Below are 25,789 nucleotides of genomic sequence, written 5' to 3' on the forward strand. Positions count from 1 at the left end.
CCTTCGCCTACTTCCCATGTAGGCGGAACTGCCACATGTCCTATCTTCTGCTACACGTGGATTTTGAATGGTGCTCCTACAAAGCACTCCTTCCAGGTTTCCCATGTGTATGCTCCCATCTCTCTGACTGCATGGTAAGGAAAGCAGCAAAACTAAGGAATCCAAGGGGGTTTGCTCCAAGGAGAAAAGTAACTGTATTCCCTTTTCTGTAAAATCATGGCCAATAGGCTGCATTAAAAAAAAAAAAATAGTGACAGGAATGAAAGAGCTGACAAATGAGCAGCTCCCCACAGTGTCCTCCTCCTGACACCACCTAAAATCCACACACGTAAAATGCAGGGTCGAGGCGGTCCCGCTCTGAACACGAAGCACATGACATTCTGTTGTACCTCCTGATGCTGTCGGAAGAGCTGTGCAGTATGGCGGCACGGTGGCCCGCGGCAATGCCTCAGCAGCAGCTGCCTAGTCATTCCAGGAACACGGGGATGTCAAAGATATATAAGGAGACAGAAATTCTGGCCCCATTAGGTCAACGGCAGTTTTACCACTGCCTTTATTTAGGCTAGGATGGCATCCCGTGTGCCTGTCTCGTGCCAAAACTCTGAACCGAGTACCAGGATCCCTGCCCTGCCCACCCTTGCTCCTCTGTCTCCTTGCCAGTTCCAGCATGGGGAAGGTTTGTACTGGGAGATGAACGGGGCCATGCTCCCCTTTCTTTAGCACAGTTCAAAGTGTTGTGTAGCTTCTCATACGGCACGTCTGGATCCAGCTCTGTGTAGTGTATAAAGGCAGCAGGAGAATGCAGTTGAATGGCTGTGCTTCAAAAATCACATGATTTTTGGATTATTTTGGTCTCCCATGCAGTTTGATGCCAGAGGGGAACATATGGCCCAGAGTGATTTTTTCCCGCTTTACAATTCACATGTTCTTTACCGTATGCGAGGAATTATTTCGTGCTATGGCATCTATAATGCCTCCCAGGTCTATTCTTCCCTACCACAGGGCAGACAATATCTTTCTGCTTCTAAGGCACTTTCACTCTAATGGTATTTTCAGACATTGGCTGTAGTTTTCCAAGAATGTTCCTTAAAGTTTTTGATGTGCTTTTTTGTTACTTCTGTGAGAAATTGTAACAATACTTTCAGTGTTAGCTTTGATTCTGTGAACGCTTAAAGCTTTCTTGCTAGGCAGGTCACAGACCACTTGATCAGTTATCAAAGAAGCTCGCATGATCCCGTAGTCGCAGAATTTGAGCTTTTAATCTCCAGTGTATGACATACGCATCAAAGGCTTTGTGGGCAGCCACATTCAGCAACAAATCATACAGCGCTCATACATTTCATTCCTTCGCAGTGAGCAACATGTAACAAATCTCCCCATTATCTCCACCAGTAGATGTAAGTGTTAAACCCTCTGAAGCTGACGTTGCAGGTAACTTTCACAAAAGAGATTGCTTCCTTTGGTACAATACAAGAATTGTTTTGTAAGGGATGAATTTCTGTCAGCTGTTATTCGTGCTCTCTGTCATTTCTAAGGTAGAAACTTAATTGCATCCACTCTTCTGTCCTTCTTCCCTTTTATTTTTTACTTTGCTAAGATCTCCTAGCTTACTCTCTAAAACCCCACTAAATTCAGTGTTGCTTAGGAGACAACAATGCCCTTTAGAGTGGAAAAAATATATCCCGGTGCCTTTTCATAAAATCTAGGAAGATGTGTCCCAAACAGGCATAAGCAACTGAGACTGTTAAAAAAGAGAGTTAGTTTATGCAGAAATGGGATAATGAACAATACTGGCAATCTCTGAGGGTCCTGAATCGAACATAGACTGGATTACTAGAGTTTGCATCTTGTGACTAATTGATTTTGTCTCTAAAAAGGTGTAATCTTTAACTGAAGTTTCCCCCGCATATGAGGGCATCTGGGGGAAAGGTCTCTTTTCCACACCATTCTCTTCTACGTAATAATGTGTGAGGACAGACTGCACCTCTGTCACAGACAGGACATTTAGAGGATGTGTCTTTTTTCCTGCTCTACTACTAACTACTTGCAATAAGATATGAAATACACTTTGAAACCTGTACTTATCTGTCAAAATTGGTAGAAATCAACTAAGAAGTTCACAGACATTTGTAAATGGATAGATGTTGTTTCCACAGGAAAGCAAGCTAAAAGATGAAACAATGCTCAAGAAAAATCAGTGGTGTGGCCTCAGCTGGAATCCTGCCACCAGCACTGGCCCGTGTGTCTCTGAACAGGGTATTGCAAAGGTAGCAGGTAACCAGAGAAAGGGAAAGAGAATGATCGAGAACACGGAAGAGATCTTGTAGAAAGAGAAAGCAAGGATGTGCACTGTCAAGAAGCAACAAGCAGCTCGAGTCATGGTAATATTTATCGCCCTAAGTAGTGGAGAGCAGAGGGATGAGGGTTTCCTTAGTCTGCAAAACAAGGGAATGCTTGTGGAAAATAAAACAAGGCAATTCAAAACTGAGAGAAGATTTCCCCATTGCCCCTAGAAGGGCCAGTTAGACTCTGGAATTTATTGTGTCTGAGAACAGCTAAAACCAGTGCCCGAAAGCCTCCAGCACTTCTCCAAGGCGAGACCGTGGGGTGGCCCGGCGTCCTAGGGCTCCACGTAGTGCTGCCTGGCTGCGAGAGGTGCTGAGCTCAGGTCCCGAGCTGGAGCTTCCCCAGGGCAAGCTTTGCTACCATGAAAGGAGGGCAAAGGGCTGCCCTTCTTATCACCCCAGAAATCCATCCTGGTAAGCAGAATGACACAATTAATCAGGATTTTTGCTGCTTCTGCAGAAGAACCGGCGTGGGCCACCAGATCCTGGCCCACTCACGTAAGTTAAGGCTGCCATTTCTAGGCAATGTTCCATCCTCTCTCAAACCCCATAGGACAAAATACCTTGGTGAGGAGGTAATGTTCTCCTCATTCACTAAAAAGTACTGTGAAAGTTTCATAAATGCAAGCAATAAAAAGAAACTTGTAGAAATAGTTTTATATATATGTGTTTCAATATCAAGTGTTCCTTTTAATTATTTCTGAGAATATTTCACAATGGAGTACTTCAATGCAGCGTGAATAAATTAATTTATTTTTTAACTCCAGCTGCTAATCTTATGAACAGGAAGGGTACAATGAATTGTGTTAATGCTAAGCTCATGTAACTATTTAGGTTAGTATGTTTTTCAGTTGTTTTAAGGACCTGTGATTTTCGTGATACATACATTTTTCAATGAAAGAGTCGATAAACAAGATTTGAGAAAATTAAAACAATTAAAATATACTTGCATGGAAATTATTTATAAAAATGTAGTAAACCAAATAAAGGTCTGTTTTTCTTTTTTTAAAATTACTTTGGTCTAATAGTTTTGAAACGAGTATTCATATTTCTCAGTCAAACACCAAATCCGTTTCAGAAATGGAACTTGCAATGTTAGCAAAGTTAGAAGCCATGTCACCTGGAGAAAGAGCTGGGAACGGATGCCTTCAGGCTAATAGCTATGATCAATTCTGGGATTAATTGATAAAATAATTAGCATACACTGTTCCTTTTAAAAATGAAATCATTAAAATCTAAATTTACTACCATCTATTAAAATAAAGACAATTACAATTAAAAAATAATTAAATTAAAGCAGTGTGAAAGAAGGTTAGATTTGCTTTTTTAAAAGCTGAGAAATGGCATACAAGTTATAAAAAATAGCCAGCATTTAAAACATTGCAAATTCAATGATTCAAAACCTTTTAAAACTCCCAGAATGAAGGGTGTGCATGTAACACATGTTCATGCATCATCAGGTGGTAGCTAATAATGCAGCTGCAGGAAACAAATAATGCCTACTTGAGACTTCATTTTCTCCAAACTCTTCATCATCTGGCCTTGATCTTCTCTGCTATACTATCCTTTCTAAAGACAGAACAATACATTTTTGCACCGGCTCTGGGATAGCCTACCTGGATTCTGGGATTCTGCAGACAAGACCGAAGATCTGATGTCGGGCACCCTGAGATGAAGAACAAGAATTGGTGACCAGCTGGAAAAAAGACTGAAGTAACTTGCCTATTGCCACACAGGAACGTGACAGAAACAAGGACAAGGACACCTCTCTCTAACTTTTTTAGCCATGTGATCACTTTTACTTCTGCAAACTCCTGTCTCATTTTCTATACACTTTTCAACTTCATCAATAAATGAGCCAACGGCTCTAAAAACAATTGTCTTCTTCAGTACCCAGCCTGGTTCAAAGCCCGCCTAATTCCATGCTCTCCAATGGATGCACCAGGTTCGTTGCAGGATAAGACACGGAACAGAGAATGAACTGTATCATCAGCAACAGGAGACCTCTCCTGCCTCTAGGGTGTGCGACGTTACAACCTTCAGAGTGTTGCTTCAAACATTGTTTTGAATACTACAATGCAGACTATGTTCTAAAATAATTCTAATTTAAAAAATCGTTGGAATGATATATTCAGAATAATTGAAGGTGGAGCCTTTGATTTCCCATTTGGAATTTCAGAAACGTCCACATATTCCGATTCCAGCAAAACTGATTTTTTCTAATAAAAATCATTCTGCGATTTTTTTTTTCCTACCAGCTCTTCATGCCAGTTGTTTTGGCCTAACCAGCAAGAATTTAAGGAGAACTAATTCCCAGTGAATAAACTTTGTTTCTATTGAAACTGGCAGGAATTTTGTGATTCACTTGGACAGTGAATAAACCCAGTGGAGGCTGAGCAGTTTTGAAAATCCTCCTGCAATCTGGCATCTTCTTCCGTATTTAAATTGTGCATGTGTTAGTTATTACCTACCAACATTCACCACAAAGAAACAAATAAATAAAAAATATATTTACTATTTCTGTACACCTGAGGTGAAGTAGCATATATAATGTTTGGGATGAAAATTATCATCTCAGGCCATATTTATGCCCATTACTGTTATTATTTATGCCTTTTTCTCACTGTTTTTGTATTACTCGAAACTGATGATCAAGGGGCATCAGGCACTGACTTCCATATCCCTCCCTAGATGTATCGTCATTCAAACCATCTATTCATAAATTCATTCCAAGGCTGTTGTACGGGGGATGCTGTCAGTTCCCATGAATGTCAGAGCAGGACACGAACGCACTGTAGATGCATTCCTAGCAAAGTCAGGGGATCTTGAAGCCCTGTTCACAACACAGTGCTGTTTTCATGTATGTTTTCCATTTCATTAAACAAAGAACCACAAAATGTTTGCTTTCCCAAGTATATTCCAATCCACTCTCCACAGTGCTCTCAACTCACTTGAAAAGTGACTGTTGTTCCCTGAAATTTGTCATGTCAGTTACGAGAAAGAGACATTTAAATAAGGGATCGAGAAGCTTTTACCTGGGTCCTCACGCTGGGTGCAAGCAGGCGGCATGGCCTGCAAACCGCAGTGCATCTCACCGTGGTACAGCACTCCAGCAGGGAGGAACTGGGGAGAGCAGACACCGCAGAGCAGCGGGCCGGCCTTGGCACCATCATGGGGCTCCCCGAAGCCGTGGCAGGTGTAGCTGGAGAAGAGACATGATGTTGTGCAGACACATACGGAGGTGTACATGGGCTAGGAGAGTCTGTGGATACGGATATATACCCACTGGACTGTATTTCAGTCACTACTTACTACTTATTTCTGTAGAAATTAAGCGGATTGCTACTGCATTTTTTACTCAGAAGTGTTCGTGTCATACCACCATGGTTTCAGAAATTATGCTCCAGGGTTATTACTTGGCAATTAAATTCTCTTCCTCTGCTAGATCTTAAGAAAGCCCCTTTAAGTGACAAATAACAATGTAAGTAATTGTTTTAGAATATACAAAATTCTTACCTATTTTAAGGTGCAATTTCAACCTCTTTCTAAAAGCTTTATAGTTCGGATATTATTTTTCCCCACTGCATTTCTCTTTAGTCGCAAATTTAAAATTGCTTGTGTTTTTAAGATTTGGTTTCATTTCTCATTATCCTACTCCGTTTGCCCGTGACGGTAATTGCTGAGTGATCTCTCCCTGCCCTTATCTCGACCTAGCAGACTTTCCTTGTGTTTTCTCTCCCCTGTCCGGTTGAGGAGGGGCAGTGAGAGCGGCTTCGGTGGGCACCTGTCTGCACCATGACACTTGTATGCTGTAAAGCTAAGAAAAATTAATCGTATTTAATTCTTAAAATCAAAACACTTTTCTGCTTTCTAAAATCAAATCCATGAGTAGTAAATTAGCAAAATAATTAATAGCCGTTCCCTCGTTGCTACCTCGAATCTCCACCTGGTGTAACTTTCTTTGGCACGGGTTTTTTTCTGAACGCCCTTTGAAAGCCGACGGCTCTGCCTGTCTGTCGGGTTACCCGGGAGGGTCCCTGGCAGTGCACCCGCGGGTGAGACCCCCGCCGCGCTCTGGGGGCCGCCGACAGTCCGCTCCCGGCCGGGCGAGGAACGCGGGGAGCGGCCGCAGCGCTCCCGCCCCGCCCGGCGCTTGCAGGGGGCGGCTGCGGCCGGCGGGGGGCGCGCTCGCACCGGCAGCCCCCGGCGCCCCGGTCCCGGCGGCGGGGGGTGGCGACACACGGACGGACACGCTGACACAAAATCAACAATAAAAATTAATTAAAAAAAGGTAAATAATCGCCCTCTTATAATACGCATCTACAGGTGGGGCACTTCTGTCAGAGTACGCACGCTGACTCCAGCGGGTGCAGCCGGAGCTCTCCTGGCTGGGCCGGTGGCGCGGGGAGCACCTGAGGGTTTAGGAGAGCGGCATTCCAGCAGGTGTGCTCCTGGGGTGAGCCTGAGCAAGTCACCCCCTGCCCCCGTCCCAGCTCCCCACCCGTGAAATGCAGTGAATCACAGAATCACAGAATGGTAGGTGTTGGAAGGGACCTCTGTGGGTCATCTAGTCCAACCCCCCAGCCGAAGCAGGGTCACCTACAGCAGGCTGAACAGGACCTTGTCCAGCAGGGTCTTGAATATCTCCAGAGAAGGAGACTCCACAACCTCCCTGGGCAGCCTGTTCCTGTGCTCCGTCACCCTCAGAGGGAAGAAGATCTTCCTCGTGTTCAGGTGGAACTTCCTCTGCTTCAGTTTGTGCCCATTGTCCCTTGTCCTGTCGCTGGGCACCACTGAAAAGAGTCTGGCCCCATCCTCCTGACACCCACCCTTCAGATATTTGTAGGCATTTACAAGGTCCCCTCTCAGCCTTCTCTTCTTCAGGCTGAACAAGCCCAGCTCCCTCAGCCTTTCCTCACAGGAGAGATGTTCCAGTGCCCTCACCATCCTTGTAGCCCTCTGCTGGACTCTCTCCAGTAGCTCCTCATCTTTCTTGAAGTGGGAAGCCCAGAACTGGACACAGTACTGCAGATGGGGCCTCACTAGGGCAGTGTAGAGGGGAAGGAGGACCTCCCTCGACCTGCTGGCCACACTCTTCTTAAGGCAGCCCAGGATCCCACTGGCCTTCTTGGCAGCCAGGGCACACTGCTGGCTCATGGTGAACCTGTCATCCACCAGTACTCCCAGGTCCCTCTCCACAGAGCTGCACCCCAGCCGGTCCGCCCCAAGCCTGTACTGGTGCATGGGGTTGTTCCTCTCCAGGTGCAGGACCCTGCACTTGCCCTTGTTGAACATCATCAGGTTCCTCTCTGCCCAACTCTCCAGCCTGTCCAGGTCACGCTGAATGGCAGCACAGCCTTCTGGTGTATCAGCCACTCCTCCCAGTTTTGTGTCAACTGCAAACTTGCTGAGGGTACACTCTAACTCTTCATCCAGGTCGTTGGTGGATGCAGTGAAGCTGGGAGGAAAAGCGTTTGAGAGGGCTGGGAGGTGCACAAGGGCCTTAGAAGTGCTTGTACACGGAAAATGCAGAGGTGTCGTTTTAATGTCCAGCTTCATAATTACGGGGTATTTATGAACGTGTTCCTACACAGATACACATACACACAATATGTAAAAGTGCATGTTTCCCTCCGGTACGCAGGCGTGCTCTTCTGGGAAATTTGACCATAAAATCCTGAGCAGACAGAATGAGAGAGGTGAGGGAATGGTGCTCCAGGTCAGGAACAGCTGTACGGGATTAGGGGAGGGATCCATCGGCAGCGGCAGAAGATTCCTCAGAAGGAGATGCAGGAAAACTCATGCTGCGCCATGTCAGCGGGAGGGCAAGTGTTGACCCATAAATCATTTGCTTGAAAAAATCACTGTTAGCAGTTTGGCTGTGCTCTTCAGACACGAAAAAGAAAAATAATGACACAGCTCAGGACCTTTTCCCCGTGTGTAAGCCAACGTGGCAAACTCCACGCGAATAGATCTGTCTGGAAAAGCAAGACCAACTTCACGTTGTTTCCCATGACCTGGAGAAATCCGCCTCAGGCCGTCAGTCCGGAGGTGACGCCTGCAGTCACACCGGCGGGATGGGACGGAGCACAGCAGCATCCCAGGCAGCACTCACCGGCAGAAACTACGCTCCAGCTCCTTCTGGAACATTACAGACAGAAACTTGGGGGTTTTACTCAAACTTTATCCATCCTGGTTAGTTCTAGCTTTTAAAAAAGGGCTTGTTTTTTCTTCTGATAGAATCCAGAAAATTTAGAAACAATGTTTTTTCAGTTCCTTCAAAAAGCGTGATTCTGTTTAACAAATTTTTGAATAGAAAATTCTTTCAGCTTTACTGAGTTTCCATATCAAGCCAGTCCCAGTTTCTGTGTAAATGTCAACATTTCAGCGTTTTTTCAGAGTCTCCACTGTTCTTGAGACCTTTGGACAAACGCGAGGTGAAGGCCTGTTCTCAGCACACTGCCACAGTCACTGCGCAGTTCCCTAGAGCCTGACCTGCCAGCACGTGCGGGCACCTTGCCCAGCTTTGCTGGGTGGCACTGGGACCCCCTGCCCAGCTGCCCCTGAGTGCCGTTTGGGTGACACTCCCCGGCCTCTAACCCAAACACCATGGGGACCAAGTGGCCGCTGCGTGTGACCTGACTTTCTTCATGGGGGCATGAGTTGCTTGCAGATGACACCAGGTTGGGTGGGAGTGTCAATCTGCTCGAGGGCAGGAAGGCTCTGCAGAGGGATCTGGACAGACTGGATCGGTGGGCCAAGGCCAACTGTATGAAGTTCAACAAGGCCAAATGCCGAGTCCTGCACTTGGGTCACAAAAACCCCACACAACGCTACGGGCTTGGGGAGGAGTGGCTGGAGAGCTGCCCAGCGGAAAAGGACCTTGGGGTGTTGGTCGACAGCCGGCTGAACATGAGCCAGCAGTGTGCCCAGGTGGCCAAGAAGGCCAATGGCATCCTGGCTTGGATCAGGAATGGTGTGGCCAGCAGGAGTAGGGAGGTGATCGTGCACTGTACTCATCCCTGGTGAGGCCACACCCGGAGTTCTGTGTTCAGTTTTGGGCCCCTCACTACAAGCAGGACATTGAGGTGCTGGAGCGTGTCCAGAGAAGGACGATGAGGCTGGTGAAGGGTCTGGAGAACAAGTCCTAGGAGGAGCGGCTGAGGGAGCTGGGGCTGTTTAGTCTGGAGAAGAGGAGGCTGAGGGGAGACCTTATAGCTCTCTCCAACTACCTGAAAGGAGGTTGTAGTGAGGCGGGTGTTGGTCTCTTCACCGAAGTAACTAGCGATAGGATGAGAGGCAATGGCCTCAAGCTGCGTCAGGGGAGGTTTAGATTGGAGATTAGGAAAAATTTCTTTACTGAAAGAGTGGTCGGGCATTGGAACAGGCTGCCCAGGGAGGTGGTGGAGTCCCCATCCCTGGAGGTGTTCAAAAGACGTGTGGATGAGGCACTCTGGGACGTGGTTTAGCAGGCGTGGGGGTGTTGGGGTGACGGTTGGAGCTGATGATCTTAGGTTGGGCTTGCTGATCTCGGAGGTCTTTTCCGACCCGCACGAGCCTGTGACAATTCGATGATTCTTCAGCGAGTCTGTCGCGACCGCGGCGGTGCCGCTGCGCCCGCCGTGACCCCGCGGGGCGCACAGCGGGAGAGGGGCGGGACGGGCGGCACACTCGCGCGCACCACGCGCCGGGCGCGCCTCCCGTGCCGCGCCCGCGCGCGCGCCTCCCGCGCCGCGTCCCGCCGCCGCGCTGCGCCCGGGCAGCGGCGGGGGCCGGAGCTCGGCGGCCGCGGGCTTCCAGGGCCCGCCCCGCGCCCCCCTCCCGCCGCCGGGGGCTGCGGGCGCGCAGCGGCAGAGGGCGGGCGCGGCGGCGGCGGCGGGAGCGGCGGAGCGGCGGCCGGCGGTGCGCGGAGCATGGCCCCGGCGGGGCGGCTCTGCGCCGCGCTGCTCCTCAGCCTCTGCAGCCTGCGGGCCGCGCCGCGGCAGCCCGACACGCTCTACCTGTGGATCGACGCCCGGCAAGCGCGGGTCCTCATCGGTAAGCGGGGGCCGCCCGGAGCGGAGCGGAGCCCGTCCCTGCGGGGCTGCCGCCCATCGCCCCCCCCCTTTGCCTTTCGCAGGCTTCGAGGAGGACATTCTGATCGCCTCCGAGGGGAAGATGGCCCCCTTCACCCACGACTTCAGGAAAGCCCAGCAGAGGATGCCCGCCGTCCCCGTCGGCATCCACGCCATCAACTTCACCTGGCAGGCGACGGGACGGGTAGGTGCGGAGCCCCCCGGGCGCGGGCAGCGCCGTCAGCCCGGCGGGGTGCGGGGCGGGGGGGGGCAGCGTGCCCGAAGCGGGGTGCCGGGGCGCGCGGGCGGCCGGTGCCCCCGTGGCGGGGGCCGACCCCTCCCACGACGCTTCACCCGGCGGCGGGTGCCCGGGTGCCGCTTTCCTTCGGCTTTCCCGAGCTGGTGGACGCGGACCGCGGGGCCTTCGCTGGTCGGTCTCTGTCTGCTGAAGGTGCACGGCGAATCTGTGGTTCTGCTGAGCAGAAATTCTCCGCTCTGGACTTTGTTTTGCCAAGTTTAGTTGCGAAACCAGATACACCTGCGGTGTTTTGAGTCCCTTGGCTTCTGTTGTCGAAAAGACAGGCGTGCGCGGCGTGTTTTCGTGAAGAAGCGTGTGCACGGTTCAACACACTGGCGGCGCGTGTTGGATTTGCACAGAGCTGGAACACCTTAGCAGACGTTAGCATGGACGCAGAAAAAAAATCACCGTAACGTAAAAAATGATGGATAAAATTAATTAAGTTTTACAATGCTGAACGGTGACTTTGTACAGTAAAGAGCTTGGCAAAGATGAAACAATATTTACCTCCAAATATTCAGGGGAGATTGGTTGTATAATTCAGTTAATTGCAGCTTCGCAAATTTGGTTGTGGTTTTGGTTGTTCTAAAATGCTGTTTATAACTACAGGACTTGTTTGGCTTTGAGGTGTTGTCTGAGGCCCTTGTAATTTTGAAGTAATTAGAAAAACCCAAACAAACTCACAAAGCCTTCGAGTTCAGGAAACGCTTCACCTCCTCTTTTAGGGAGGGAGGGGAACGTGGAGAGACAAAACTTACTCAAAAAGGCTAAGTGACTTGCTGAAGCTCTTTGGCATTCCAGTCCAGCTTTACAGAGAAAACAACTTTGTACACCAAGGGTTGGCATTTAAATAACTGGAATAATTAATGTGTTTGGGGACTATATTTCCTGCTCTGTTTCTCTGCCAGCTTCAGTTGCTGTCCATGATAAAACTACCTCTTTTTGGAAAGGAGGATGAGATGTTAGGCTGAACCCTGTCCCTCTTCTCTTGTACTTCGTGTTTGTGCTGTCTTGTCCCTCCTTTGCTGCCTACAGGTAGTTCATCAGGAAAAGATGATCGTAGCACTGATTTCAGTGAACAGAGTCACAGGCTTAAAGGCAGCATAGGCAGGTGTTCACCTTGATGCAACTTGCAGGACAAAATCATTTCTGAGCAGCGACAAAGCTGTTTAACTCATTATTCCTCCTCCTCTGCTGAATGACTGAATTACTGCTAGAGAAAACATGATTAGTAAGTGAAATACCTGAATGATTAAAGCAACTTCATTGCACTACTCTGTTCCTAGAACAGCATGTTAACTTTCGGATATTTATGGGTCTAACAAGTGTTAAAACAGACACTCTGCGTTTGGAGATTTTGTAATCTCATCTAGCTGCTCCTTACAAGTTTGTCTGTGCATACAGTCAATATAAACATTGGCAATCCAGTCCTACGGCTGCGGAGATTTAAATACTTACACAAGTTTTCAGATGAAGATTTGAACCATCAGCCTAAGCTAAGGAAGGAATTTCAACCCTCTGGTGTTTTAGGAGTTTGGAAAAAGATGGACATACTTGACATCCTAGACAAAATGTCTACGTTTTGGTAGCACAATCAGTCCTGTTGTTTTTTGCATCTCTTAGAGGTGCTTCAGTACAGCTGCCTGTTGCCCACAGTTCTCATCATCCTCTGTGGAAACCATGGCACTTACTGTCCCTGTGCCACCCAGCCCTTTTCCTGATTAGAAGGGACAGGAAAAAACATAAGCATTTCTTCTGTAGCCCACAGGGCAACAACATCATTGGCATACCTTTTATATAGATTACAAGTGAACAATGCCCACAGCAGTGTTGCAAACAGAGTAGGATAAAAGTTATTTCTGGCAAAAGAACACAGTTTCTTTTTCACAGAATTCCCAATATTTTATGAGGGGAAGAAATGAGTAAATTGTAACAGGGTTTTTTTTAGTGTTCTGTTTTGCTTTTAAGTATAGAGGTTCTTAGAAGTTTCCACTGACAGGTCCAGGAAAGTACTAAATACTTGCTACCTTTAATGTGATGGAATACTTTTGTTTGGGAATTTCCTGAGTCAGGGAAGGGCAAGGAGAAGGAAAGGAGAGGAGAAGAGAAGGAGAGGAAAGGGGATACAAGAGAAAAGGGGAGAACAGTGGCAAGAAAGGAAGAGGGAAAAGAAAAGAAAAAAATACTAGTATGCTTTAGAAGCAAAAAGGCATTTGAGATATTGAAGTACTAGACTGCTTTCTGTAAAACAACTGCTAGTTAGCGTGCAGTTGTCTCCTGTTTGGTAAAACTGAAATAATTTCCTCTGTGAGTCTTGTATCTTGTGCCTTATAGACCTCTTACCCTTGTGTCCCACCAGAGATCTGAAGGTTTCTGTAGGGCTCCAAATTTTGGGGGCAGTCTGTAGTATATGCCACAGCCTTTAGCAGTAGCTAGACCCCTTTCCGGTCGATAGCTGTAAGACTTCTCCTGAGCAGATAGAGGAGATCCTATCTATGTCATCACATGGCTCCTAGCCCTGACAGCAACAAGGCAGGGGAAGGAGAGCGTGGCTGGGTGGGTGCCTGGCAGCCAGCCAAGGTCCACTCACCCCACCTGGGGTCTCCAACAGGATAGGGCTCAGTCTCTGCTGCCATGAGTCCCTGCCTACAGCTGTGCAAAGTGGGTATAAATATCCCGTGGGTAGATGGCATCTACCTGCTCCTGGGATAAAGAATGATCAAAGTTGTGGGTGAGTAAATAATCCAGCCCAGGGAGTGGCAATGCTTCGCAGTCCTACACTGCTGCATATGTCCATATTCTGGTTCAAAAAATTTCTGGTGAAAGGAACATTTTAAGGACTAGATTATACCTGTATTACGTGTAAACTGAAGTGGTAAATCCTCACTACCTTTAGATGTTACGTTTCTAATACAGTGGCCTTTATGCCCTGGATCCATTTTACACGGTAAAGATTTTATATGGTCAACAAACAATTAAAGCCATTTTCACTAGAAAACATTAACCAAAGAAAAGCCTTAGTTGCTTTTAGTCCTTAGTCCATTAGTTCTATTTAATTATTAGGGAATATTAGGGAAACCTCAAAATTTACCTGTCTGAAGGTGTTGAATACCTACTTTTTCTGGTGAAGTCAGGATGGTTCAGGGGTTATGAGCAGGTTGGAGTACTGCAGAACGGGATTGTTATGTTTTTATGCACCTATGTTTTTACCTATGAATTTAAACATAAGATTACAGATGTTATGTTCTCTTTAGAAAAAATGTAACCTGGGCAAATTGGTAGTTGTGAAGATTGCTCCCTGATTTGAAAGGCTTAAAAAAGCAAAAATCAGTGGTAATATGTAGCAAACAGCAGGCATCTGTGTAACCACTAGAGCTCACTGGTGTGCTTCTTGCTTTTATTCTGTATGGTTTTTGCAAAAAAAAAGAATAATGACTTTTGGAGGTCTTGTTCTCTGGGGAAGATTGCACTTAAAGGCTTCCTGATGAAAGAGGAATAGACTGTTAACGCTAACTGATGCTGCAGTATGTTTTGCTATGTCCACCAGTGGAAGGTAGCAAAGATTGCAGTAATAACATGATCTCTACAGTGTTCAGGAATTTATGAGAGGTATTTAAGCTCCAAATCCACAAACACCAATACGTATGCTTAACTTTCAGTGGGACTTGTGATGGCAGTAAAATGGAGTTCACATGGGAGAGAACCATATCAAAATCAGTTCAGAGGAAGCAAGTGCTCAGTGACAGAGCAGCAGCCAGGTTGATTTAATAGATGGGAGATGAAAAAAGAAGCCAAAAAGCAAGTTTGTGTTTTTGTTCTGAAGCAGTCTCTGGTCTGATCCACAGAGCAAAAATCAGTCTGGGCTGTAACCTGCGAGCCCTGCTTGCTTCCTTTCAGACAGGGGAGAAGTATTTGGGGTCAGATGAATTATTGTAGCAGCTTGCTTCCTACTCCCAGCTGTCATGAGTACCCCACGGCTCCTCTCCTGTCGCATGGCTGAATGCATGCCCATGATGTGACATCTGAATACTCGGTCTTGTGCTGGTGCGTGAACAGGAATTGACCAGTGTCACTGGAGGATGCACATATATATCTCACGGTGCATGGATACCACATGTGTGTATTATGTCCTAAAGATACATCCAGCCTTCTGCTGCTGGATGCATGCCTTTTTGTGACCTGACAGGGCTGATCCTGCCCTGTGATCGCAGGTGTGTATGTGTGCACAAGGGAATCAAGTGCTGGGGAAAGGCCTTTGGTCTGGAAGTGCTTCTGGTCACAGGAGCACAAGTATCAGGAGGCAAGGAGGCATCCCAGCACGTAGTCCTCAGGGCCCTGAAAAGAGGCAGTTGGACCTGTCCCAGCTGGAAAGGCTGGGTTAGTTCTGACTGAAGAGGTATTGATAACCTTGAGTGAAGCAATAAGAGGCCCACCCCTTAAGAAGAGGAGGTATATGTCATCAGTGCATTTTCTAGCATCATTTCTATATTGTATAGTGGAGCTTAGGAGCTGTATATAATTACAGCTCCCGGAGGCTGGTTCTGATCTCAGCAATGTGACCATCAGCCTTGAATAGCTCAGTTGGTTTCTCTGGATTTACTTTATATTGCTGAGATGTAGCCTGACCATTAAGATAAAATGGAATATCCAGCTATGCCAGGAGAAGTTTTGTTTCCTTGCCCAGAGGAAAGCTAACAGGCTACCACTTTTAAGGCATTATTGTCGCAACTGGGTGCTCTATTCAAACATTACTATTTGCTTGATAAACTGGAAGAAAACAAAACCTGGTGAATTTCAAAACATGTTAATTCTCCAAAGGAAACTTGTCTTCAAAGAAACTGCTAAACTTTTTGTAAGTATCTTATTCATAGCCAGGGATTACAGTGATGCTTTTCAACTTAAAAAATGTCTCATATGCACAATTTTTTTTTTTTTTTTCTCCCAATATAAGTATGACTGTTCTGGAAGTTTGTTCAAGGCAATCACATAAACTCGCACTTTTGGGATTTACAGTAGTACCTTCACTGCAGTTTCATGTTACCAAACAGAGGAAACACTTTGTTTTCTGACCTCTGTGCCAAAATTTCCATGTGGAATGTGAAGATGTTTACATACTGTGATTTTTAAACGGGGGGTTCTTATATCAAGAGCACAGCTCCAAACCTTTAATATTTAGATTCTGCTCAGCTGTGGTATTTTGCATCGCAGTGTTGTAGACATGCCACTGGGGATCAAAGTAGTGCTGTAGAGATCCCACTTTCTTAGTAAAGCAGGCATGTGCCAGCCATCTGTTGTATCTGCTGATAGAAAACAGCAGTAAAGTTTCTCAAAGTTTTGCCAAGAAGAAAAGGGGGGGATTTATTGCTCAGCAGAGATGAGTTACAAGGCACCTTGTAGTGTAAGCTACATCTGGTTTCCATAGCAATTTAGATGGTATATGTGTAAACTACACAATTATTCTTTTTACACAGCACTGTAAAGCTGCGTTAAATAAATCATTCTTCAAGATTTTCATTGTTTATCCTTTCTATAAATATTCTAATACATTTTTAACAAAAAAGCTGAAGTAGTAAAATATTTTCACTACTTTTACAGTAGTAGCTGCATTGTACAACATAACTATTGAAAAGCACTGGAACTAACAGGACAACCCAGGCTACAAGACTGTATTTTGTGAAAATGTACAGGTTCCTCTCCCCATGTTAGTAACAGTTTTTCTGAAATATAAAATCCAGGCTGTGTTGCTTTCCTCCTTTTTGTGGAAATGGATGTTTTCTATCTGCATCACCTCTTTTTTACAGACAGTTTCCTAAGTATGTTCTTAGTGGTCTAAAGTTAATGCCATTACAAGTAATACCAGGGAGTAAAAAGTAAGAACTAACCATAACGAGAACTAGCTGGAAGGATTTCTTAATGTATTTAACTTCTTCTGCTGGCATCACACCTTCCAAAGAGTTTTTTTGGGTAGTTGCAAGTGTGAATGACTTGTTTCTAGCAAAGTGACTCATGTACATATAAAACAAATACAAGAAACCACACACTTCCTAGGCCATGTGTATATGTAGGGAATATGGTGTGACCCAGAGCTTTCAGAACAGTGATCTGTAGTAAGTACTTGCATCAAGTCGGATAGAATTTTAACTTTTGTATACCTTAGCTCAGAGCATTGAGTTTCTGATTAGTATTTTTAAAGCTTTCAAGAAAACCCATCTCAAAACCTTTTGTGTTTCAGCTTACTGCAGCTTTACACTTGGCCTGCCAGGGTCTGTTCCTCTTTTACTTTCCTTTTTTTCGTAAGAATTCCACCTTTTGAAAGATGCTACTTTACTTCTGTTAGCCTCTTTTATTCTGCTGTTCAACCGTGTTGGATTTTTTTGTTTTGCTGGTGGTTTTTTGTTTGCTTATTTTCTTTTTAACTGTTTGTATGTGGCCAAACTCTTCGCTACATCAGACTGTAGCCCAGGCATGGCAGAAAGTGCAGTCATCTGAAATGCACAGCAAAGAACAGGCAGTTACATTGTAATCCTGTCTTCCCATAACAAAGCACATGGTGTTTTTTTGCAGTGAATTATATGTATAAAGTATAGTAGATGTCTGTTGCTGCAGGTGTACATTTCAGTAAAAGCAGAAGATAGCTTTACTGGTATTTTCTGTTAAGTAAATGGCTTTTTTGAAAACTGTAAATGAAAGAAACATGTAATCAATCACATTTTGGATATGTTGTTGAATGCACAGTTAACTGCATTTTTTCCCTTCTCTTTGGTTTGTGGAGACTGACATTCTGAAATCTTAGTTGCAAAAAACAGTGATTGTAATAAAATATATGCAATAAGGTAAGTAATAATGTAATGAAAGGCTGGCTCTTCTTACGTAAAATAAAATTGAGATCCATGTACAAAAAGCACCTGGGCTAGTTGTGACACTTTGAGCTGAGCCAATTGTGTGAAGTAACAGAAGTCCTGCTCAGTGAGTGCACATGCGTTGAGATAAGATGTGTTTTCCCCTCGGGTGACACGCTGGCAGATATGTGAGAGCTGACAGCCCTCCAGGGCCTCTGCCTGCGGCACTGGTCCTCCAGATCTCTCATGAGACCTGTCAGCCTATAGAAGAACCTGCAGCAAATTAGTGTCTTTCCTTATGCTTACTTCATAGAAGAAAGAGCTAAATAGGGAAAACCAGATGTGTCTTCAAACTTATGAGAGGCATGTTCCCATCTCTTCATGCCACTTCGCTGGACTCGCTCCACAGTGTCCCTGTCTCTCTTGCACTGGGGAGCCCAGGACTGGACCCAGGACTCCAGGTGTGTCTCACCAGTGCTGAGCAGAGGGGAGGGGTCACCTCCCCGGACCTGCTGGCAGTGCTTTGCCTGATGCAGCCCAGGAGGTCTTTGGCCGCCTTTGGCACAAGGGCACATTGCTGCCTCACAGTCAACCTGGTGCCCACCAGGACCCCCAGGGCCTTTTCTGCAAAGCTGTTTCGCAGCTGATCGGCCCCCAGCATGTACTGGTGCATGGATTTGTTTCTCCCCAGGTGCAGGACTTTGCACTTTCCCTCATTGAACTTCATGCGGTTCCTGTCAGCCCATTCGTCCAGCCTGCTGAGGTCCCTTGGGATGGCAGCACAGCCTTCTGGTGTATCAGCCACCCCTCGCAGTCTTGTATCGTCTGCATACTTCCTGAGAGTGCACTCTGTCACAACGTCCAGGTCAGTAATGAAGATGTTAAACAGTATGAGATCTGGTATCAACTGCTGGGGTACACCACTAGTGACTGGCCTCCAGCTGGACTTCATGCTGCTGATCACAACCCACTGAGCCTGGCAGTGCAGCAGTCCACCTCACTTATGGAAGTTCTACTTCCTCGCTTCTTCTGTGGAGATGTGGGAGACAGTGCTGAAAGTCTTACTAAAGTCAAGGTAAACAAAATCCACTGCTCTGTGCTGATCTCCCAAGCCAGCCATGGGCCAGAATAGGCCAGGCAGGAACACAAAACGGAGACTGGCTTGTACAATCATGGCAAAGCAGCAAAACGAAATCTGCCTCAGAAAAAGTAATATAAATAAGCAAAGACAGTGATACTCTTGTACAGAGGAGCGGAGAAGACTTTATCCAGCTATGATACCTGAAATCCACCATAGTATGTGGATTCATAGTCCATTCATAGAAGACCACTTCGCTGCACAAAAATGCTGAGGAGTTAACTGACAAGTCCATCTGACATGGAGAAGAAGCATGTGCAGAATAGAAATGCCTCAGCAGAGGCTTACAAAGATTTGGGGTGGATTTGTTTCAGCCAAAGAACAAGAAAACCTCTGGATTTTTTTACATCTAGTATGAAAGTTTGCCTTGTTCTGCAACCAACTGGTGGAATCCAGCTTGTTTGGCTATAGAAGGAGAAGTGGGCAGTTACCTTCCAGCTGCTTCCGCGCTTGCTGCCATCACTGGCAAATACTTCAATAAATAACTTAGAGACCAGACACAGCTTTCAGAGCTGGTCCCATGAATCTTCTGAAGTTGCCCCTTAGCCTGGATAAACAGCTAGCTAAACCCAACCGATCCTAAAGGAAATAAATATGCCTGACATCAAACCTGGCAATCTCCCAGCCTCAGGTTTTGGCCCATCACCAGGGAAAACAAACTCCCCAAACAGCAGCCCACTAATGAGAAGATCTGTCACCAGCTCTGAGCGCTGAAGCACAGAAACCAGTAGAAAGAGCAGCAGAGCCAGTCTTTGCAACGGTGGCTGGCCAGAGAAGGAGAGGGCAGGCTCTTGGACCATCCTGACCATCAGAACAGAGAACAGGTTCAGAGCTTTCAGTACGGTGATCATGAACCTATTTTTTCTGAGAACATGAGGAAGACATGGAGAGATCACAACTTGTTGATGAGCAGGAGAAGACAGGCTCTCCTGCAATGTTTTCTACTTGCTCTCAACTTGGAAATGTGTGAATATTGATACAGTCAGTGGGAATCTAAAACTAAAAATGGCGTAGGCAAATAACCAAGTCCACTGAGCACCTTCAGTAAGGAGTACAAGTACCACCTTCAGCTTGTTCCTTTTAAACTGCAGTAAACACTGCTTTCATTTTTCCAAGTTTGAGCCTTAGCCAGTTCTCTTTCTTGGAGAGGTTCTGGGAGATAAATTGAACTGTTGAAACAGAGTCCATTTGAGTGACCCGGTTGAAACAAATTTATTTTTTTCCCTGTGAAGCCACAGACATATCAAATAACTGCAAGCAGCTATGTGCCTGCAGTGTTCCACACAAGGACCTTCAGGGAGAACAGGCAGGTTGCACAGCAGAGTGCACCAGCATCTGCCGGAGAGGAAAGAGAGGCAAGATACAGTTACCCAGGTCTGTAATCACAAGCAATATATGAACTGCATAGCCATATTAAGAGTTGGGAAATAATTTGCTAACAGGGCATGTTGACCACTACTTTGGTTGATTTTTTTTTTTTTTCCTGGTTTGTGCTGGTTTTTTTTTCCTCCTCTTTCCTTCCAGTTTTGCACAGGAACACCTATTCAGATTGCGTAGGCATGATCAGATTTCTGTATTGGCAAAGGAGCATAGCTGAAATCTTACAAACCGACATGTTGCTCCCCTCCATTCCGAGCAGTGACAAGTTGGTATTAGGTACAGGGTGGAGAAGCTTACACGGTCCCTCCCACACAGAAATTAGAGGCCTTCATCACAGCAAGAACCACCTGGGTTTCACGTATTTACTTGGCATAACAGTAGCTTTCCTTTGATGGGACAAAGTCTGCGCTTACCCTGCCCACTGATGGAGTTCATATTTGAATTGCATCAGCATGAGTATCCTGTTTAGTTAATGCACATTTGCAGTCAAGTAAACTTCATAATTTATATAGCTGATGCCGTGATGCCACTGTTACTATGATTCATTTAGACAGCAATTAATTGAAACTGAAGAGCAGAATCAGAAGATTTGAAACATTCCTAAGTATTTAACTTATTTATGTAAGACCTTTATTCATCCAAAAGTAAGGTTTTCTTATCCTGTAAAATACAATCAAGCAGCCTAAGTTCATTCAATTAAATTAATTGGGAAGTGTTTCAAAGGATGTGGAATCTGAAAGTTTGCTGGCAGGAGGAATGCTTACCTGGAGGTATAGAGCTCTCAGCCTCTGCAAGTTCTCGTGAAATAGCTGTTTCTCCACCTCTCCCCAACTCCAACAACTCCAAAAGAAACTTCTGTCTCTAGGTTTATACATGTTTCTTGTCCCTATCTACAAAAATTGAGGTAACTGCGGTGAGGTCTTTTCCCCCCTTTCTTGGTTTAAAGCAGGTGGTGGGGCATACCCAGGTTGTTCAGGATTTCTTCCCTTCCCCAGGCCAGGGGTCTCATGAAGAGTGGGGAGCAGAAAGCCATTTTTGTGAGAGATGGAAGGAAAGGGATGGCCCTTGCCCTTCTGTGAAGGTGGTATTGTAAGATTCTTCCCTCTCTGATTCCTTTATAACCACGCCACATCAGAACAGAAGAGGATGCCCAAACTATCCCTCTCTGCTCTGAGGAGAGTCTCCTGCTCGGGCTATGTCTGGTTATTCCACCCAGGAGAGGCGAATGTCAAGGAAGCAGCCGGTCTGCAGGGGCTTCCCTAAGCTTGGTGAGATATAGAAAGGAGAGCTGGAGCTTTTCTTATAACCTGAGCAGAATTTCTTGAACTGATACTCAATTATGAGAGTTTGCAACACTGTTTCACACATTATTGTTATGCGTTGACAACAAATCTGGTTTTGCTACTCCAGCCACATTCACAGGACCTTTTACTTTAAATGTATAAGCATATACTCTGATGATAATCAAGCATCAGAGATGTTTAGGTGAAGCTTGATTTTTTGTCTCTGATTATAGACTTCCAGATAAGCCAGATTTAGTAACGGTATGCTTACATTAGTCCCTGTGGTAAAGTCTATGTTATATTTCTGGCAAGCACAAGATGAGCTACTGACCACTCTCAATGGATAGAAACTATCTGAAGAAATTTATTTGAAAACCCAGAAAGCCTTAGATTAAAATGTATACAACCTGCATGTTGAAAACTCAGCCATTAACTAAGCATACCTTTCAGTTTCTCATGGAAAATGGACCTTCTAACAGAGATGCGTTGTTCACCTGTTGCCCTTCAGGAGTACGTTAATAGCCTACAGATAAGTCATAATTTTTCTGAAAACAGATTTCTACTGCTTTAAAAATCTGCATATGAAAACATGTGGATATTTGCATATGACCAGGATGGTTTGGGCTTGAGAGTTTTTTCCATATGCGTTTCCCAAAAAAACATTTCTAATGAATCTTGTGGTCAGCAAGTTGTGGTATTCCAGTTGCTGCCACCCCTAATTCACATGCATCTCAGTTTATTAAATACAATTGAAAGGTTACAGCAACAAACTATTACATTGTTATTGGCCTTCGTGTGCAAGCATATTTTCCCTAGACCTCTGCATGTCTTGTAGCACACAGCTTGCAACTATGCGGTTTACTGTGTATCTGCATATTGATGTGTCCAGTTGACTTAATGGGCCAGATTTTCACAGGCTACTCAGCGTTTGTCACAGCCATTCACTCTGAGGAAGCCTGCAGGACTTCAACACCATTTCTTTGGTTGTGTAAGATTCGCAGTTACGGAAGAAGCTACATGTCTCATAGATGAGAATTAGTATGGGCCCATGTACTTAGTGAGGTTTTCATGTCGTGTAAAAGCAGAGTTAAGTCTGTTCATGCAGCATTATTCACTGGTATTTCCTGATTTCTGACTGCTTAACTGGATACCATAAGACCTCTTGAAACCTTTTTTAATCAACACAAGTGATTTTTGTGTAGCATTTATTCTCTTTCCTCAAAAAGAAAAAAAAATTGAAAGGTAGAAAGGATTAGGAAAAACCCCCCACTTCGTTCCTCAGAGATATGAAGGTTTGAAAATAGTTTGCATGTTGCATAAGCTTAATGCCATTGTGCAGGCAGCAGTGGGTCCCTTTGCTCAGAGCGGAGTGGAGCCTGGGGAGGCTGTGGGAGAGCCCCTCTTCCGAGCGGAGCTGAAGAGAGGAGGATGCGTGGCTTCGTCCCCAGCTGCAGGTCTCCCGAGCTGTATCTGCGTGGTCCATTTTAGGAGATCCACAGGAGGGAGCCCATATGCCGTGCGCACCGCCGTCACGGCAAAGGCTGTCGGAGGAGCGTCAGGCTCTCCTCATTCCAGAGCGCACATGTTCCAGTCTGGTTTGCCCGAGCACCTCATGCGCGAAAGCAGCAGAGCACGGGCCTCACCTTTGCACCAGAACAGCATCGTCCTTAGCTGAGACAGGTCACACCCTGACCGGTGGATTTCCTCACTGGCAAGCTGTACGTGTGGTTGGTACGATCAGGATAGCCTCCCGGTGCAGCGTCCTTGTCCGGTCTCTTCTGTAACTCTCTGTACAACGTTTCCTAAGACGTGGCAAGACAGCCACTTGAAAACAGATGTGCAGTCTATCCTCAGTTCAGCTGCACAGCACACCTACATGGCACGGCACTTGGCACGTGTCTCGTTTTCCCGAGAAATGTGTCATCTTCCATTTAAAGAGTACAGCTCCCTGGTCACATTTCAGAAACGTGTTTGTAATCCAGTGTCGCTGCAGAGAAACCTGTTAACATGAACTGCCTGAAGCTTAAAAGCGTGACAAACCTGACTCAACTGAAATTATTCCCAGTGTGTAACAGTAATGAACAATAGCAAGATATTTCTGAGGGTGGCATCATGTCTTTGGATTTTTCATTTTTCTCAGAGGTGAAAATCCCTGTGTCCACGTGACGGCTGTGGCAGTGCCATTGGGAATGCGCATGCACTATTTGGGTGCGGGTGCTGTTGGCTCCAGCAGTGCATTGGAGAAACCATCTTCTTGCTGATGATTCTCAGATTAGCTGCTTCCCCACACCAGGATAATGAAACTTGACGTCTGCCAACGGCACGGAAAAAATTTGCCTTGCTTCCAGTGCCATTCAACAACAGCTTCAGCCAGGTGAGCAGCTGGCACTGGCGCATCTTCTTTCCCATCCATGGTCACACCTTTCCATTCTCTTTCTCATGCTGGTGCTGTGTGGCTGCTCAGGGAGCTGCTCTGGCTGAAAACTAGCCCTGCAGAAAGAAGTGATTAATTTCTAACTTGATCTGCTGTCTCGGTTAGCTCATTACACGACCAGGTCTGAAGAGGGTAGAACTGCGACTGCAGTACTGCAAGCTGCAGAAAACGTGGCAAATCAAATCAAAACAGAGAAACAACTACCAAACCCTGGGCGTCTTCCAGTTGGCAAAAATTCGAGCAGAACCAAACAAAAAGGACTCATCTGACCGGTGTCACCGCGAGTCTCGCTGCAGATGGCAGGGAGGGTTTGACCCTGCTTGGCTACTGTGCTGAGCACTGCAATTCTGTGCCCTGTAGGGAAGCGGAGAGCAGACCTGATGGCTCAGCAGGGTTTGCAGTGCAGGATGTCGTTCTGCTCCAGTGTTTCTTTCTTCCTGAAGGGACGGTGGACCACACTCGGCCCAGAGCTACTCACTTCATGTAGTCAATAAAGGCTGCTTTGCAGGATTTGGAGAACCTCCAGCAGTCTTTGACTCTAGCAGAAGTTAGGGATTGTCAGCACATCTGGGATGTATGGAGTGACAAAAAGGACAATTTGGCCTCGGTCTGCAAGAGCAGACCAGATTTACCATAGCTGTGCATCAAGGAATAAATTAAGTCTCTGATCTTAGCAAAACTCTTTAATCCCAAATGAGGCAGTTATCTCAAAGCAGAGTATAGACTGCTGCTGTCATCAGACTCCCGCTGGTTTTGCATCAGAGGTAAGTATGGGCTTGGGGAGGTCTACACATTTGTGTCTGAAGCTGAACTGTCCCACTAGCATTCTTTCTAATAAAAATGAGGTTAGGATCTCTGCAAAACATTCTTCTGGGGAACTTTCAGATGCTAGCCCTCCCCATCGGGATTTATACTGGGGTCATATTATCCAGAGTGAAAAAAAAAACCAACAAAAAAACCCAATGGGATGTAGCTTTCCCAAAATAAACCTCATACCTTTCTGAGCAGGATTCATTCCTGCAAGCACGTGCAGAGGATTTGTCTGGAAGCTCAGCTTGACCCTGACTGTCATAACTCTTCCTAATGTCTTTCATCGTCCTTGAATGGGGGATTGCCCTGGTTGTGCCAGCACTGCCTGTATCAGAGCACTACTTTTGTCTTTCACCAAGTTCATCTACACAAAACTTTTAACCTAGAAAGTGCCAGGACCATTTCTTAGTCCCATTGAAGAAAGAGACCATAGCAGAAGGAGAAAAAAGGAAAATCGACATGGCTCTTTGCCATGTTCATCATCTGAATCCCCTCTGAAGAAAGAACGTGACAAGAAGGGGAAGGCAAAAAGGACAGGCCTTGAAGAGTAGGATAAAATTGGCACACTAGCAGTGGCTAGGGGCACAAGGAAGACATTTTTGATGAGAGAATTTCTCCAGATAACTGTTGCTAAAACTCAGTGGAATGATACCAAGTGCAGAAGGCTGGCTGCGCTCTGCAGCACAGCCCGTGTGCTGCAGTGAAATTCAGGACTCGCCGCCTCTCTGGGGTGTGACTTTGCCAGCAAACCAGCACAGAGAAAGTCAGCAGAGTCCAGGCCATGTGAAGATGCCTACACTGCGAGTACACTCCATCTGCACCCAGAGGGAGAGAGAAAGGCAGTTTAAGACAGCAGGTGAATCAGGCTCTGGCTGGGCTGATTTTGTCTTCTGCAGGTGCTGGTCTCTCTGGTGCGAGTGTACAGGAAGTCGAGGATGAGCTGGCTTTAAAGAAGAGACTTCATTTAAATGCTGGGAAATACATTGGACTGCTCTGGACCTAAACTCAAAAGACTGGACCCTGTATGACTGGTGCTGTAACTCGGGGATGAAGCTGTGCAGCCCCTGCCTATGGAAAAAGTCTGAAAGACAGAGAAGTTGTTTGTAGAAACTGTTCGGTTTCTTATGAGAAACTGGGGATAAGGTAATACTTCCTTGCTTTACTATGAAGATAAGTCCATCTTGCTTTGAAAAATTCAAGGTATAGTT

At 46.0% G+C, this 25,789-nt stretch overlaps 1 protein-coding gene across 1 annotated transcript in view; it reads left to right on the top strand.

The window, feature by feature from the left end:
* The first annotated feature begins 10,226 nt into the window (after window positions 1-10,226).
* Window positions 10,227-25,789, top strand: part of WIF1 (Wnt inhibitory factor 1) — a 45,569-nt gene continuing 30,006 nt past the window's right edge. Inside the window, exons 1-2 of the mRNA XM_075429195.1 lie at window positions 10,227-10,382; window positions 10,465-10,604. Coding sequence (XP_075285310.1) covers window positions 10,259-10,382; window positions 10,465-10,604 — 264 coding nt within the window. The 5' untranslated portion in view covers window positions 10,227-10,258. The remainder of the gene's footprint in view (window positions 10,383-10,464; window positions 10,605-25,789) is intronic.

Source organism: Opisthocomus hoazin, chromosome 8, assembly GCF_030867145.1.
Source record: "Opisthocomus hoazin isolate bOpiHoa1 chromosome 8, bOpiHoa1.hap1, whole genome shotgun sequence".
NCBI classification, from domain to species: Eukaryota; Metazoa; Chordata; class Aves; order Opisthocomiformes; family Opisthocomidae; genus Opisthocomus; species Opisthocomus hoazin.